The 16,746-nt window shown below is 33.9% G+C and overlaps 1 protein-coding gene across 2 annotated transcripts in view; it reads left to right on the top strand.

The window, feature by feature from the left end:
* LOC142975436 (cell adhesion molecule CEACAM1-like) overlaps positions 1-16,746 on the top strand; it is a 56,848-nt gene that overhangs the window by 20,628 nt on the left and 19,474 nt on the right. Inside the window, exons 2-5 of one of the 2 annotated variants that reach the window (XM_076118268.1) lie at positions 4,717-4,803; positions 7,777-7,985; positions 10,502-10,712; positions 14,693-14,820. In XM_076118268.1, coding sequence (XP_075974383.1) covers positions 4,746-4,803; positions 7,777-7,985; positions 10,502-10,712; positions 14,693-14,820 — 606 coding nt within the window. In that variant the 5' untranslated portion in view covers positions 4,717-4,745. Of the gene's footprint in view, positions 1-4,713; positions 4,804-7,776; positions 7,986-10,501; positions 10,713-14,692; positions 14,821-16,746 lie in introns of both variants that reach the window. The other variant, XM_076118267.1, reaches the window with a different exon arrangement.

The following is a 16,746-nucleotide window of genomic DNA, read 5'->3' as shown; positions in this document are numbered from 1 at the left end:
TTATAACGGTTTGTTCAGATACAATTGAGAAAATGGAACAAGCCGTTTGTCCTTCGCGATTGTCGGTAAAGACGAGATAGGTGCTTCTAATCTCTTCCAACGTTGCGGTTTTTCGCTTATCAGAATCGGTTTATTAGCATAAAACACGTTAATACTAGCGTATTTGGGACTCAGGTGTAATATTCGCGTTTTATTATATAGGTTTTCGGCAGCAGTATACTTAATGGAATAATTTGGTGAACATCTTTTTACTTTTTCAATATATTACATCCTATTAAAGTGTATATTGAGTTTCTTTCCTTATTAATACTTTGCCTGCCTACTCTAAGCTATATTTATTTATGCCAGTATTAAATTAGAAACAGAAGTTCTACATCCAATTTAGCAGGAAATTCTAACATCGGTGTACCAAATATAAATATTTGTTCGCAACTCCAGCAGAATTTGTCTGACACGTTACAAATATGACGTTTTATACGGCACGGCAAACCGCACATATACGCCTGTTTGCCTTCAAAACTTTTTGTGACAAGGGCATGTTGCACATACTCGTGTATTTTGTGGAGGCAAAGGTTTCGAAGCTCGTGTCAACTGCAGTACGGTGGACGGAGTTTGTAAGCTGATACAATTTAAACGTTGGCAAGGCTAAAGGTTCATGTTTATAGGCTGTTTTATAGTAAAAAATGTAACGTTGGTTACGTTACTTGTTTGTGTATTAGATATTGATATAACAATTAAGACTGAAACAATGAATCTCGATAATTTAAGCGAATACGAGTAAGTTTTAATATTCAGCAATAAGATGGCAAGAACTTATGCTGTGCATTATTTTGTTTATCAATTACAATAAAGTCCCTTTTTCGTGGAAGACGTTGTGAGTTTCACATATAAGAAGCACCTATTTGTATTATTTCAAAACAATTGAAGTGTGTAACTGTTTGTTTTTTTCCTAAATAAATAATGAATACGCAACATCAAACGATACCGTTTATGATTTCAATAAAACTTTAACAATATAGTTTATCTATCCATGAATAGCTCAGTACTCAGTAACCAGGTTCCAATTACTTCGTCCCTATTAAGACAGGTGCTTAATTTGGTTTGACGATGACCTGTTCAGGCGGTAGATATTCAATTGTCTTCGGTTTCAATATATCGGTCTCAGTTTAGTATACGTTTGATAATGGAATGATTATTGAATAGAATACGTTATAGTGTGCGGACTAATAGTTTGTGAATAAATTGACGTGAGTTTTGACGGATAAGGGATGAATTAATACAGCATGGTTTTGATCTTGGTAAGTATGAACCAATTAATAAATAAATATTTTTTTACAATAGCAGAATTATAATATTATGTGGACAATTAGTTACACTTAAATACGTTTTGTTACTTTGGTATCTGAACTACATATTATATTAATTGTTAAGTAATTACTTAAAACTTTTTAGATTTATTTAGAAGAGTGGTTACAATAAACGCTCAAACGCTCTCTACTTAGATTACAATAACAAACTACGTACCATATTTATATGTGTGGTCCCTCCCTGGTAGGTCTGCCGTCAACTATAACAATAAAAACGCTTATAAACACTAACGTCCAGTCAAACACCATAATAATTACAGCCAGTGCTTCATATTTTACTTTCACGATCGAGTTTAGTGCCGGCCCTTACAGACATTAACTTTATACTGTCCCGAAATATTATGTTACTTAATGACATCTTCACAAAGCTTTGATGGCACAAATATATCGTACGTTTCAGAGGCCGCGGCCATTTTTATTCCATTGTCTTTTATAAATAGAGTTCCCAGTATTATGTTTTGTAAGCGATATTATTAAGATAAGTGTTGATTACTGAAAGTTCGTACGAAATTCTCTTTGAAGTTTAGTTTGTACGTTGGTAATTTTAGGAAGAAAATCTTTTATAATTACAAGTTTGAGGATAAGACTACGTTACGAAGTTGATGGAAAATATAACTTACTCGTATTTTGTTAGCTTTGGATAAGTCATTCACTGTATTGTAGTGGTTTTAATATTATACAATAAACATTATACATGTGTCAAACATACTTTGATGAAAATTAACAGAAAACCTTTTTTATGCCTATTCAGATTAGTTAATGTTGGGAACCTCCTATTACATGGGACTAACAATGAAAACGGCAAAACGATGTATGTTATACATCTCTGTCTACGCCCTCGGATATCACTTCATACATACATAAAATCATGCCGATTTTATGTTTGTATAAAATCAGTTAAATTTTAAGCAACTTGATCAATAAAAATTTTCTATACTAAACTTACAATACGACAAATAGCGGATACACTGTAATGGATACAAAGGATACAAAAAAAGTATCAATAATTTTTAATTGGCAAATGTTTGCTGCTTCATTTAAACGTCACCGTAGACGTGTCTCATTCAGGCTTGCCAGGATTGTCGTATTGTAACGATCCACTGAATGAACGTGCAATGGACCGTGTAATTATCGTATAAAAATGACTCAGATGTTTTTAAAAGTATATTAACGACAAATTTTATTTTATTGTTCACACCGGCTGACGTTACAAAAGCGAGGCACAGAATTTATTGAAGACTAGCTGACCCGCGCAACTTCGCTTGCGTCACATAAGAGAAAAATAATTTTCCCCGTTTTTGTAACATTTTTCACTGGTAATCTGCTTCTATTGGTCGTAGCGTGATGATATATAGCCTATAGCCTTCCTCGATAAATGGGCTATCTAACACTGAAATAATTTTTTAAATCGGACTAGTATTTCCTGAGATTAGCGCGTTCAAACAAACAAACAAACAAACAAACTTAGTATACATTTTTGCTGTGTAATGGGTTGAAGTTTTGAGTGTGATTTGAAGAAGAAGCAATATGCTTAGTACTTTATTAAATTGAAAACTTAACTTATATGCAAAGATAATCGATGTAACTTGCTAGTGGATAAGAAAAAAAATCGTTTTAAAGAAAAAAATGTTCTTGTAAGAAGCAGCTACGACCACCGTTTTTCATGACTATAAAACTAAAAATCAAACCAATTATTTATTTACACCTCTTTTGTAATTCAATTGTTATGTATTTGAAACAACCAAAGGTATTAACCAACATATATACTTGCAAAGACAAATTTTATCGTAAAAGGCGTTTCGACTAGACACTTTATATCTTTTAGAAAATGCGTGTAACATCATGGTAACGTTTTAGAAATTCTAATTTTAGGCTACGATACCTGACTTTTTATTATACTACAGGGATGTTTCAAAGGTGTGGAAAAATCTACAATATCTGGAATAGTGTTACATCACCGACCTTAGGAGTAATATTTCGAGATAGTAATGTTCTCTTGCGTTTTTCTTCTTTGTTTTACTTTGGCCTGGTTGAGGATTTATGTGTTATAACTATTTGCAATATTTTTTGCAAAAGGGTAGATAGAGAGAATACAGGGCTGAACTAACTTGACTTTGTTTATTTTGCGAGCAGTAGACATTTAGAAATAGTGACTTGGCAAGGTCAGTGAAAAAAATACGAAAAACATTGTTTGGCTACTTATGGTCTTCTTTTTAAGAGAGGAATTCAAAAGATTTGCTACTACAACAGATCCGAGTTATCGTAAATTTCCAAACGATCATGAATTATGATAGGCATTTTTTATGAACTCTAAAACATTATATCCTTGAACAAATTAAATAAAATTCGAAAATATTATATTTTGATTTATCCATTCAAAGTGTCTAATTAACTGGTGATATGTAATATTCCATTAAACGTTACGTATCTAAGTATAAAGTAACTGCTATGAAGAGTAAATTTAATTAAACCACGTTAGAAATCATTCAGATCATATTATGAGATATGAAGATTATTAGCTGGTGTGCTTGACAATTCGGCCAGATTGTATCTTGCAAGCACAATAAGCGACGGTATAATAATTATTATATAATACCATAAACCAAAACTAAATAAATAAAGGCTTGACTCTATCATAACACGTCTCTGTGACAAACTAACTAAAATGAAATCAACCTTCGCATCTGTTTAAAGAATGAAACTGTACCAGGCAATTCCACACCTCTTCAAGAAAATTGACGCAATTACCGTTTTAAGTTGAGCCCCTACTGTGTTCTATTTTACATACAGCCCTTAAGCCAGCCCTCTATTGCAAGCGAAGCAAATTTCGCTAAGCTTATCAATGTAAAATTAATAGAACTGCGCATCTGAATGAATGGTATAACTATTTCGAAAGGTTGAGATAAGTGAAATTTCGGTTTTGATTTGGTTTCATAATAGCTACAATAACATATTTTTAGTCATTTAGAATATTACATCTAAAACATTATGAGACTTATTTGCGCACTTACGAGTATAATGTCTGCTTATCTCAAATCATAACATATTTTTCAAACTATCTTAGTTATACTTTTAAGGAAACTGCACATAAATTCTTCAAAACTTCACCATAATAATATTACACAGTAATAAAAGCAATCTTCCGTTTTCGCCAGAGTGTTTTGACGTTTGGGTACAACTTGTAGGTACGAGACTGTACAAGCAGAATCTAACTGTCTAGAATTCTTTGACAGCTACTACCATTTCTGTCATAATTTGTTGGTTTCATTTTCCTCCCACATTCTCAGCCCATCACATCTCGCCACCCTCAGGTATTCAGAGATTATTAGTGCACTCTTTGTTCCAGGAGCGATGACCCCGCGCCGGGAGAGGTGAGAGATGGCGCGTGCCACCGCCGTCTGCCTATTCACAGCTCATTTCCTCTCTTGCATTATTGGTGAGTTTTTATAAGCCTAGCTACATACTTATGACTCATGACTGTAGCTTATTACAATTATAAGCCTAGTATGCTACATACTTATGACTTACGCTTGTTGGTAATTCAGTGGGGCGTAAAACATTCATGGTTGATAAATGATCTGAAGGTTAAGTAAATTTAAGCTTAAATAGTTTGTAGATGGCCGCTTAGTACAATTTTAGCCGCTCGACTATGTACTCCGGAAGGCACATTAAAAGTATTCATAAAAAGATTTCAGTACTTACCAAAAAAAAAATTAAAAGTACTTGTGTCTATAAGTAATAATACCTTTAAGAATGTATTGCAATACTTTAATTACAATTTAACATTTAAAATTGCCACTTGTTATCTATACTAATATTATAAAGCTGAAGATTTTGTTTGTTTGATTGTTAGTTTGTTTGAACGCGCTAATCTCAAGAACTACTTGTCCGATTTGAAAAAATTTTCAGTGTTAGATAGCCCAGTTATCGAGGATATAACATCACGCTGCAGTCATTAGGAGCGGAGTAGCAACGAAAAATGTTACAAAAACGGGGAAAATTTTGACTCATTCTCTTAAGTGACGCAAGCGACGTTGCGCGGATCAGCTAGTATTATATACACACATTCAAAGTGGTATTAATAAATGTTAAAAGTCCGCTTAAATGAATCTTATTTTACAAATTAAATTAAAAGGTTATAACTGTATGTCAAAATGTTACAACGGCATAATTACATTGATGCAAGAAATGGTTCACTCAATTTGTGTAAACTGCTATCATGGGATGATAAGCCAACGACCTTATATCCGCAATACTGAAGTTTTGTAGCTCGCGGCGATTCGCTGCCTTTACTTATTACTTGTCATAGTTTAAGAGAAGGGCTTGGACTGGCTACGGACATATTTTACAACCAATAGTCCTTAATAAAAACATTTAATTAAATAAATACTCGGCTAAGATTTTGAAGTTTTGTCTTTAGTATTTGAAGTATGAGAGAATGAAAGAACATGACGAATAGGAAAACGTAGATGACCACGTAAGATATCACCGTTAGAAAGAAGAATTTTATTTAAGTATCGTCATAAATAATTTAATTATGAAGAAGTAGTTTGTAGTTCCATCTAATTACGTATTTATGAGAAGTTATTGTAACATTTCTATGAGTATGAATGTAACTTGTTTTTATTTATCTGTATTTGCCGAATTGTTCAAAATGATATTAAGACATTATGCGTATAATATATATAAACATCTATGCATATGTAATGTTTAGTTTGATAACTTAATAAAAGCTTACTTATATTATGAATGCCTGCGTCATGAATAAGTCTATACTAGCAGTAAACGTTACGTAAATATGAATACAGAACGAATATTAAAAAGGTTACAACGCACACTTCAACACTTTATACAAAGTAATTATGAAACACAATATTATTATCTTAACAACAAGTTGTAATTAACAGTATATAAGTTTCTACTACATACCTTAATGAGTCCTTAGTAAGCACAAGGCTTACAATGCCGCCGAGTTTACGTCACTCAGACTGTAAGGGTGAAACAACCCAAAATAAATTACTAAGCAAAGTACAATTTTAAATAGACACCGCCGTTCTCATTTCCTACGACGGCCAGCTGACGTAGTAATTATATGGTCAATTGAAACACTGAAGCCAATTTACGTCCATCAAGATTTTATCATTTAATTTTGAAACCGGCAAAACACGCAATGCAGGTACGATCTATCTTTGCACGACAGACGTTCAGAATATATTTTTCATGTCCGTAATAAAATAGGTAAGAGATCGTGCGAGAGCGAGCTCGTTACGCAACCACCGAGCCTCTATTGTAATAAACTCAGTAGTAAATTCGTCCATCGACACGACAAAGCCGTGGGATCATAATTTAAAATTTAACACTTAATCAAGCTTCGGCGGACAATCGCGATTTACGTCTCTCAGTGGACGTTTCATTTTCCACTCGATTACTTTCCTCAGGTCGTTAATGCGATTAATTTTTAATCTTATCAGACGGTTCCATTAATCTGATGGGGATCGTGGCAGTCCGTGAGTGAATTAATGAAGTTATCGTTTGTTTATTGTACTTGGGCGTGAATATTTACAATTACATTTGATTTACGATTGCGTTTGCTAACCGCAGGATTTTGGTTTGATAATTTAGCTCAGAACTCTTCTTGGTTAGACGGATTTCGGTCTTGATGAATACTTAAAATAATTGTTCTGACTTTATTAGTATAATGGAAGTATACTTACGATGTATTGAAGTACAGCGACATGAGCGATGAATATATATTTCGTGCTCGTAAATAATAATGCGATAACGAGAAATTATGAATGGCGTTATAAAGTAATTTTGAAGCACGAAACGGGTTATTAAATAGAAATACTTTATATTTACGACCTGGCCTCAAGATTACGAAATGTTCTTGGGACTTGAATTAATCAAAAGAGATTCCAGATTTAATCTAAATTGTAAAAAGTATTAAGGTTCATTCAACTTACCGAGTTAGCTTGACCAAAAAATAAAATTATGTAAAGACTTACGAATCTCAGGGGATTTTTCGTAATGGTTTTTCTTTTTACGAAATCTCGCGTCACTTTATTTCTTAGGAGCATTATAACCGGGAAAGAAGTTCTCTAATAAATAATTTATCGCATTCGTATGTAATTTATAGCTTGGGTTATAAAAAATGCAGTTCAGAAACATGTCACTAGAAGCTGTTTTACGTTTGCAATTTTTCACGATCGAAAAGGAAACATAAATTTTAATTTATCGCTGATCGTGGAGCAGGTGACTTTTTGCTAGTAATATTGATTTGACGGTTTTAGGTCTTAAGACCTTCATGCTAGTCTTGTTGCTAGTCAAGCGCGGTTTGTTTGTATGTTATTCATAGCCTAGAGAATAATTTTTACTGCAAACATTCACTAATACAAATAATTTTTTCCAGTATGCCGCCAAGATAACAGTAACAGTAAGCCGCGGGAGCAGAGCACTGTGTCGGAATCTTCTAGAAGGTTTCGAACAGAGTTCTTGGAGGACTGGCCACAGACCCCCGGGTCTCCATACTTCGACCCAAGCACGCCTGACAACGTGACCGGTCTAGTTGGACACCCAGTCACGCTGCTTTGTAAAGTGAAGAATTTGCAGAATAGAACAGTAAGTATGGCAACAATTGATCTTTATAGCAACATATTACTTTCACGTTAATTACTTTAGAAGCTAACGAACCCAACGTACGAATAGAAATGTAATATAGGAAGATTGTTTTGATTTTATTTTGTGTCATTGTTTTAGTTATAAAAGCAGAACAACGGATACTATTTTTGTTTTCAATGACGATTTCGAATTACTCGTTAACTAACTTTCCAAAACTTAACACTTGAATAGTTCTTTAAGAAATGAGACGTAAAAGTATTGGATGGAGTATAAAATCTTATTTTTAATACAAATGCTACTGGCAATGAAAAGCCGTACATTACGTATCGATAAAGTAGCCAATCTATGGTCCTGAGAGGCCAATACATTCCGAGCAGTTTGAGCCTTACGGAATTGTAACTGCAGTGGAAATCCGCAAAGCGTTACTTAAAGCTTTGAATTTAAGTGTCAATGCACTTACGGAAGCAGCACTTTCGACCAAAAACGTAGCATAATTATAATTCAATCTTGAGTAGTATGATGACAATTTATTGTAGATACAGAAAGAGTATTGGGTGTCATAGAAATATTAGTAGCATAATATATTTCTGAGTACATTTCGTCAAAAGACCAATATTAAAGAAAAAATACAGTGACGAATAGTCAGTCAACGGGCCAAATAATCAATTAGGCTGCAACTACACGTTAAATGTGTATGCGCTAAATCATTTGGCACTCCCTCCAATTGTCCGTTGCAAATGACAATTGACTGAACTTCGCGGCTATCTAACAGTGCGTAGCGACTTTTAGCGCATGCAAGTCATTCAAACTGCTAATTTCTCACGAATTACCAATTTCATGAAATGTTCAGTTGTATGTTCAAATATTGGCTGCCAATTTCTGCCTTATTTGCTGCCGGAGCCTAATTTCTATCATTTATTGAACAGAACCTGTTTTCAGCCGTTCTGAACTTGCCAAATTCCTGTTATTGGCAGCTGTATTGCTCTAAAATTTTAGTAGTTCGATGCGTATCTACGCGATTCATTTGATTACGTTCAAAATTTAGGAGTTAATATATGGAGGCACATTCATGCTGAACAACTACCATTCGACATTCAAGCCAAATTAGTGGCCTTAGAGAGCCTAAATGTTTAGACAGCAATATTATTACTTACATATTTTTGCAATGCAACAAAACAAAAACATTTCAATCATACACGTACCACGTACAAAATTAATTCTTTAATCAAAGCATAAACTCAGAACTTAATCCATTCAGCGAATCCAAAATTGCATATTCAGAATTTCAACACAACTGCAACAACAACACAGGTTAACATAATTTGTTTAAGTGTTCGAAGTTTTGACAAAGTTCCCTTCAGAAACAGGTGTCGCGAAATTCTCAGTTGTATTGAAACCGTGATATTAAGCTCGAATAGGTTTTGGTTCAAGTGAGCAAAATCTTCCGGCTCACTTTTGTTCGACTTACAATAGGCAATTTCCGATATGTGTAGAATTCATTTCTGCAAGTGAGCACAAAGTTCCTTTGGAAGTGGAAATGATATCGCGAAAGTTCTTTGGATTTAACTAAAATACTAAACAGAAATACTTTGTATTGTAGCAATTTTGTTGTAATCTGTAAGTCTTTAGCTAGAATTGTTGTTCAAAATGTTAGTTGTTGAATACACATACCAATGTCCCTTTCTGTCGCATTCTGCATAATTTGGCCTTGGAGAATTGAAATGATATTAAATTTCGTCTTTACTTATACACAAATGGTTAACTTTGCGACAATTCAACGATATTTTACTGTTATTATAAAAATTATGAATACAAAACTAATTTGTACTTGCTACCATAAACTTTAGTGCTCCAAAAATCAAGCTTCAGCTTCAAACATTTCTTCAAGGAATAACTTAAAACATCAGTCGCTATCGAACTTTTCTGATATACATGTTCCGCTTAATATAAGCTCCAAGTTTTCCTTTGTCATCGGAACAAGTTTAGTTATTCCGAAAGTGGGAGCGAACGACTATTTTCTTGCTATCATCGCTCGACCCTCCTCAAATAAGTTAGACAAGCCAATCTACTGGATTAGTTATCGCCAATGCCATTTTGATTACCAGAACGAATGTTCTCGTTTATTTGATAACTTTCATGCACTTTAGTGTCTGCATATTTGAATACGTTAGTACAGTTAAGATTGAATTTAGCATCGTTGAAGGGGCATTCAGTATTGCTTTTGAGTTTTAATATGATTTGAATATCTATTTACCTTCCAGTGAAAATAAAAATTGAATTTCAAATATAATATTTTCGATATTCGTTGAAGTTGATTAGTAATATTGACAATTTTGATTTCAACTTTGGAGTACTATTCAGTGACTTGCAGGTTTAATAATATACAATATTTCGATTTCCAATTCTAGAGCATAAATAATTTTGCAACGTATCAATGCACTTCCACACATTTCAACACATAGGATTCATTTCAAACCTTTTTATTAAGACTGTTTCAATTATTTCTTGTTACTCAGGTATCATGGGTGCGTCACCGGGACATCCACCTGCTGACAGTGGGTCGCTACACGTACACGTCGGACCAGCGCTTCGAGGCGCAACACAAGCCGCGCTCCGAGGAGTGGGCGCTGCGCATACGCAGTCCGCAGCGACGCGACTCCGGACAGTACGAGTGCCAGATATCCACCACACCACCTATAGGACATCCTGTTCATCTTAATATTGTAGGTTAGTAGAAAACTGCTCTATTTTACAATCGAATTATCTTTATTTTTGGAAATAAACAACTCTTCTTTTTAAAGTGCCATAATTTAAAAAAAAACGTCGACAAAAGCTGGAGTAATAACCTAATAAACCTCAGCAAAGACAGCATCAAGAAAATACTTGGTGCTTTCACAGGACATTACGGCACGAACTACATGTTAAATAAAATAGGAGCCATAGATGACCCTAAATGCAGGCACTGCAATGAAAAAGCAGAAACCATGAAACACATACTGTGCGAATGTGATGCTTTAGGAAGGAAAAGAATGGATCTTCTAGGATGCGGTTACCCTAAACCAGAAGACTACAGGCTGCTTCCGGTGGGGTGCATAGCAAAACTGAAAAGTTTTGCCCTGCCCCCCAACGTTTAGAGTAGCAAAGGAGGGGGTGACAAAAAGGATCAAGAATGGTCGAAGTGTCAGCCAGGCATTAACTGGCACCCCCACCCCTAAGATAAGATAAGATAAGATAAAGTGCCATTATTTGTGATTTTTACATCATTTTAACTTTGTTTTCTCGACTGAAAATAGAAAATAAATGTAAGCTTAACAAGTTGTAAATGAAAAACGGAACGACCTTAACGACAAATTGCGACGTTGTAGAAAAACAAGTTTTTAATTACACGTATATTTCAGGTCTCAAATAAACACGTCTACGTTTAAAGACCGTGTTACACAAATAGTTGTAACAGAAATTCCGCTTCAAAGTACTTCTAAAATACTCGCTTGCATTCTATTTGGACAAGTTCCAATTACTTTGAATGAACTCCATTCAGAACTTGGAATCGACCGCCAAATCTTAGGGCCATCCAAGAATGGACCAAGATACGCAAACTACGTAATCGTTCCATATTTTTCACAAGTACCTAGAAAACATTTCGTTGGCCAATAGACGTTGGTGATTTGGACAAATTCTTGGCACAAAAGTTGGATTCGACACAAATAGGTTGATGTCTGGGTAGATCAAAGAACAGAGGGTTTGCGAAATTGAAAGGAAGCAACTTCAGATAGAGAGTTAGAGGCAAAGTTAAATAGGACACTTCACAACTATTGTTTGTATGGTTTGTGTTTCACACTAGCGTCTTGGAACGTAATTCGTATGTTTGCTCTGTTAGTTTGTTGTTCTATTATTATTTCATTATATCCAAGATGTAGATAAACATCAGTTTATTGTTGGCATATCTCATAACTTAAACAACAATTTAGGGACTATTCTAGATGATAGAATATGGAAATGAAATGTTATTGTATACATTATAGTGCTTAGTTATAACGTCCTACATTAAACATAATTATAACAAAGAGAAGAGCAATGTGTAGTTCGGGAACTAAATCATAAACTTACGCTAGAAAATAAAACTAAATGATTTGGGAATAAAGTGTATTTGTCGCCAAAGAGACAGTAATTGTTTTACGAACGGAAACTCTTTTAATAGAAAGCTTCGATTATTAGAAAATATAATTGAATATTTAGCATAGATATTTGGAATACTCTTCGAATATATTTAAGCAAATTAGATGAAATTTATATTAGACAATTCATTATAAAAAGCGACCACGTACTTTTCGCCGCATTGTTTTATCCTCAACATTGATAAGAACTTTGTGAATGAATAATTTTGTATTGCTCAAATATTGAAGACTCTAAAACTTCAGAACGAAAATGATTTTTTTCCCCATATCACCCTAAATTAGTTCAACAAAACCTTAAAACTTCATAACTGATACTTTATCGCACAACTTCCGTATTCACCCTGTATAATAAAAGGGCACGCAAATGCATAAGAAAACGTAGCAACAATGAATAGCAGTCACGCATCCATAATTCATTCAAAGGGTAAAAGTTTACAAAGTATAAAAATAGGTGGAAAGTAAATGTCCCTTTTTAAGGCCTTTCTGCTTGATCTGTAATGGAACCTTTATGTTGAGCAACAGCTGTCTCACACTTTAGCGAAATGTCAAACTTTCCTTTGGGACGTAATGAAGCGAATTTCATACACACTATATTTTTTTGTAAAGGGTTACTTATCCCTAACGTTATTGCGTTTTTGTGATCGCGATGTCTTTATTCACTTGTTATATTCGTTTCAATGTATTGGATGGTCTTTTTGCTACTTTATTTCCAAATGCGATGTTTTATTGCCTAGTTGAGCTGCTGTTACCAATCAACTAAATAAAATAGTAACTGTTTCCAGTCATAGAATGATATTTAATCGGATGATATATTTCCATACTAGCTGACCCGCGCAACTTCGCTTGCGTCACATAAGAGACAATGGGTCAAAATTGTCCCCGTTTTTGTAACATTTTTCACCCGTACTCTGCTCCTATTGGTAGCAGCGTGATGATATATAGCCTATAACCTTCCTCGATAAATGGACTATCTAACACTGAAAGAATTTATCAAATCGGACCAGTAGTTCCTGAGATTAGCGCGTTCAAACAAACAAACTCTTCAGCTTTATAATATTAGTATAGATAATTTAGCTATAATTTACCGTCATTTTTAGATTTGTAATAAGGTAAGCAAGCCAATGGCATGGGTTTCATGCACTTTAATTGTATATGATAAAATACTTGTAACTACAGCTATTCAACGACAACAAAAACTTCTATCCGTTCTTGTTATTCTAAGTTCAGAACCAATTTCGTTGAGAGTCCAACCTAGAAAATTCAGATCTTAAAAATACATCTTATAGTCGTTGAAAGGAAAAAAGTTAAAAGCTGTGTAGTGAAGCAAGGAAAGGGTCAACGCATAACCTTCCTACTGCCTTCACGTTTCCGTATTCAGCCCTATGCTTTCAAAAAGAATCTACGCGCTACTTTTACTTCGAGTTGAATTTGAAATGCTTGGGAGTATTTCTTCCAGGAATTTATGGGATACGCAACAGTAATAGCTTGGTAGAAATATAGTTACTTAAACATTTTTAGGGAACGTTTGGCGATTGAGAAATATCATACACATTTTTAAAATTTAACACGAGTTCGTAATATTCTTCAAGCTTTGTTAAAAATTGCTTTCTACTATGAATTTGAGGCTTTTAGCAACTTAAAAAACAAGACGTTTTACTCCAACACCACGTAAATTGTTTAGTGTTTTCATATAGTTAAGAAATTTTAAATATAAGTAAGTTTACTTATATTTAAAGTTTTTTAATTTACTATATCAAAACATTCTGACCATATTGATCGAAAATGCGAATAAAGTTGAAAAGTCTGTAAACACAATGTATCCATAAAAGTTGCCAGTATGCCTAAACAAATATTTGTTTACAACCTTTTATTTTTAGCTCTGGTAATATTATAGAATCTTTTCTGCTAGGGTTAAGAGAACTGTATCATGTAAAGCTTTGGAATTCGAGTAGGTAGTTAGGTACATATTTTCTATTGTTGTTTTTGTAGTGTTTCAAGTTATTTTCGTGCTACATAGAAATGTATGTTTTGTTATGAATTCGAATAGATTTAGTTTATTGTTCTGTGACTTCATTGTTGAAAATATAACACACCGAATTTGTAAAGATTTTATACATATAAACAATGAAAATAAATTCTAACTGACATCCGTTTTTAGCCACACCATAGAATAGGACTTAAGTATGATTTATTATTTGCATAACTTATGGACTCTCAGATATGTAGAGCTATAACGCTCTAAATGAAACGCTTGAATCTTTTCTAATAATGACATCCATTTTATGATAGTATCATTAGGACATGTCTAAAACATTTCCTGAAGTTACTTACCCAAGTTTAACTATTACTCTGCTCCTATTGGTCGTAGCATGATGATATAGCCTCAATAAATGGGCTATCTAACACTGAAATATTTTTTCAAATTGGACCAGTAGTTCCTGAGATTAGCGCGTTCAAACAAACAAACAAACTCTTCAGCTTAATAATATTAGTATAGATTGTACAAGCTAACAAAATTCCCTTTGTCCACAGAACCCGAGACAGAGATCCTGGGTGGTCCAGATCTGTTCATATACGCGGGTTCCACGATAAACTTGACGTGTATCGTGCGACACACGCCGATGCCGCCAAACACCATCAATTGGACGCATAGAGGGAAGGTGAGTGACGATATATTTTTACATAAAAATTAATCACGAAAAAATGTATAACGTGCATAATGTTTGAGAGAGACAGACACAAAATTGTACCATACCCGGACGAAGTTGGGCCAGTCTGCTAGTAACTACAAAATATAAAAATTACTAAACTAAATTAAATTCAAATCAAATCAAATCAAATCATTTATTGGTGTGATTTTGGGTACAGTAAGGTCTTACAAAATATTTCGTCTCTCCAAGAACCTGCCAATGGGCTTACACACTTAGCACATGTAATTATGAAAGGAAGAAAAGTAAAAAATCAGTATGGTATACAAAAACAAAAAGCTTAAAATTAATAACACACACACAAACATAATAATCACAGAGAGTCATTTAAAAAATCAGTAATGCTGTAATAGCTTTTTTGAATTAAAAACATTTTTAGCTTAACTCTAAATTGTACATCGGTAAGTTCTTTAATTTTATTTGGAATTTTGTTATACACTTTTGGTGCCATACAAAAAATGCTTTTGTGCATTAGAGCAGTTCTTGATGGCCTTATGCATATATTATGTTTATAGGCTGTTCTTGTGGTTCGTATTCGGTTGTCAGAAACTTTTTCAAAAAAGGCAATGTTATTTCTTACAAATACAGCTACTTCATAAATATACAAACAAGGGACTGTCAATATGTTTAAGTCAGTGAAATGTGTTTTGCAACTGTCAGTAGGTTTTAAATGGCATATTGCCCTGATACATCTCTTTTGGGCTTTGAAAATAATATCTTTTGCGCAAGAGTTACCCCAGAAGATTATTCCGTAGCGTAGCACAGAACCCACGTATCCATGATATGCAGTTAATACAACATCACGGTTAACTTTTTTATTTAGGCTATACAGAGCGTAAGAGAATTTGCTTAATTTATTGCTAAGCATACTAGCGTGATGTTTCCAACTTAAGTTATTGTCTATAGCAAGACCAAGAAATTTTGTGTGGGTCACTACTTCTATTTGCTGATCAGTGAAATTTATAGCTTGCATCGGAACCTTTGGTTGCCTTTGATGAAAATACATGATTTTAGTTTTGGATAGGTTTATTACTAAATTGTTTTGTTCCAACCATTGTACTGACTGGTTTAATGCAATGTTTATATTCGTTTCTAGATCATTGACTTGGTCCTGTTTGATGATGATAGTGCTATCATCTGCGAATAATACCATCGGATATGAGACATACTTTGGAAAGTCGTTAATGTAAATAAGAAAAAGCAGTGGCCCCAGGACGCTTCCCTGTGGTACTCCGATTGTTACTGTCCTTTCATCTGATAGATATTTTTTCTCTATTTTGGAGGTTGTACAAATGTTCACTATCTCTACATATTGTTTTCTGTTGCTTAAGTACGATTCTAACAAAGCAAGTACATTCCCACGTATCCCATAGGCACTAAGTTTTAAAAGAAGCAGTTTGTGACCGACTAAATCAAAAGCTTTTGACATATCCATGAATATTGCACAGGTTAGGGATGCATTATCCATTTCTGGCATAATGTCGTTTAGGAATTCATAGATGGCCATATTTATGGTTTTGTCTTTCCTAAAACCTTTTTGTTCGTTGGTCAGTAATTTATATTTTTCAAGGTAACTATACATTGACTGGTAAATGACTTTCTCAAAAATTTTTGAGAATATAGGTATTAGGGCAATGGGTCGATAGTTATTGACGTCTTTTTTGTTATCTTTTTTGAATAGGGGTTTAACAATACTTATTTTTAATTTATCTGGGTAAATACCAGTGCTTATACTGAGATTTATTATATGGCTTACTGGGTTGGCTATATTTCCGGATACAAATTTCACAACTCTAGTAGAAATATCATCGAATCCCACACTAGCTTTATTTTTCAGACTATTTATTATTGTTCGTATCTGTTGCGGAGTTGTTGGAG

The sequence above is a fragment of the Anticarsia gemmatalis genome, chromosome 9 (assembly GCF_050436995.1).
Source record: "Anticarsia gemmatalis isolate Benzon Research Colony breed Stoneville strain chromosome 9, ilAntGemm2 primary, whole genome shotgun sequence".
NCBI lineage: Eukaryota > Metazoa > Arthropoda > Insecta > Lepidoptera > Erebidae > Anticarsia > Anticarsia gemmatalis.
Note: the sequence above shows the minus strand (reverse complement) of the source record. Positions and strands in the feature narration are given on the sequence as shown.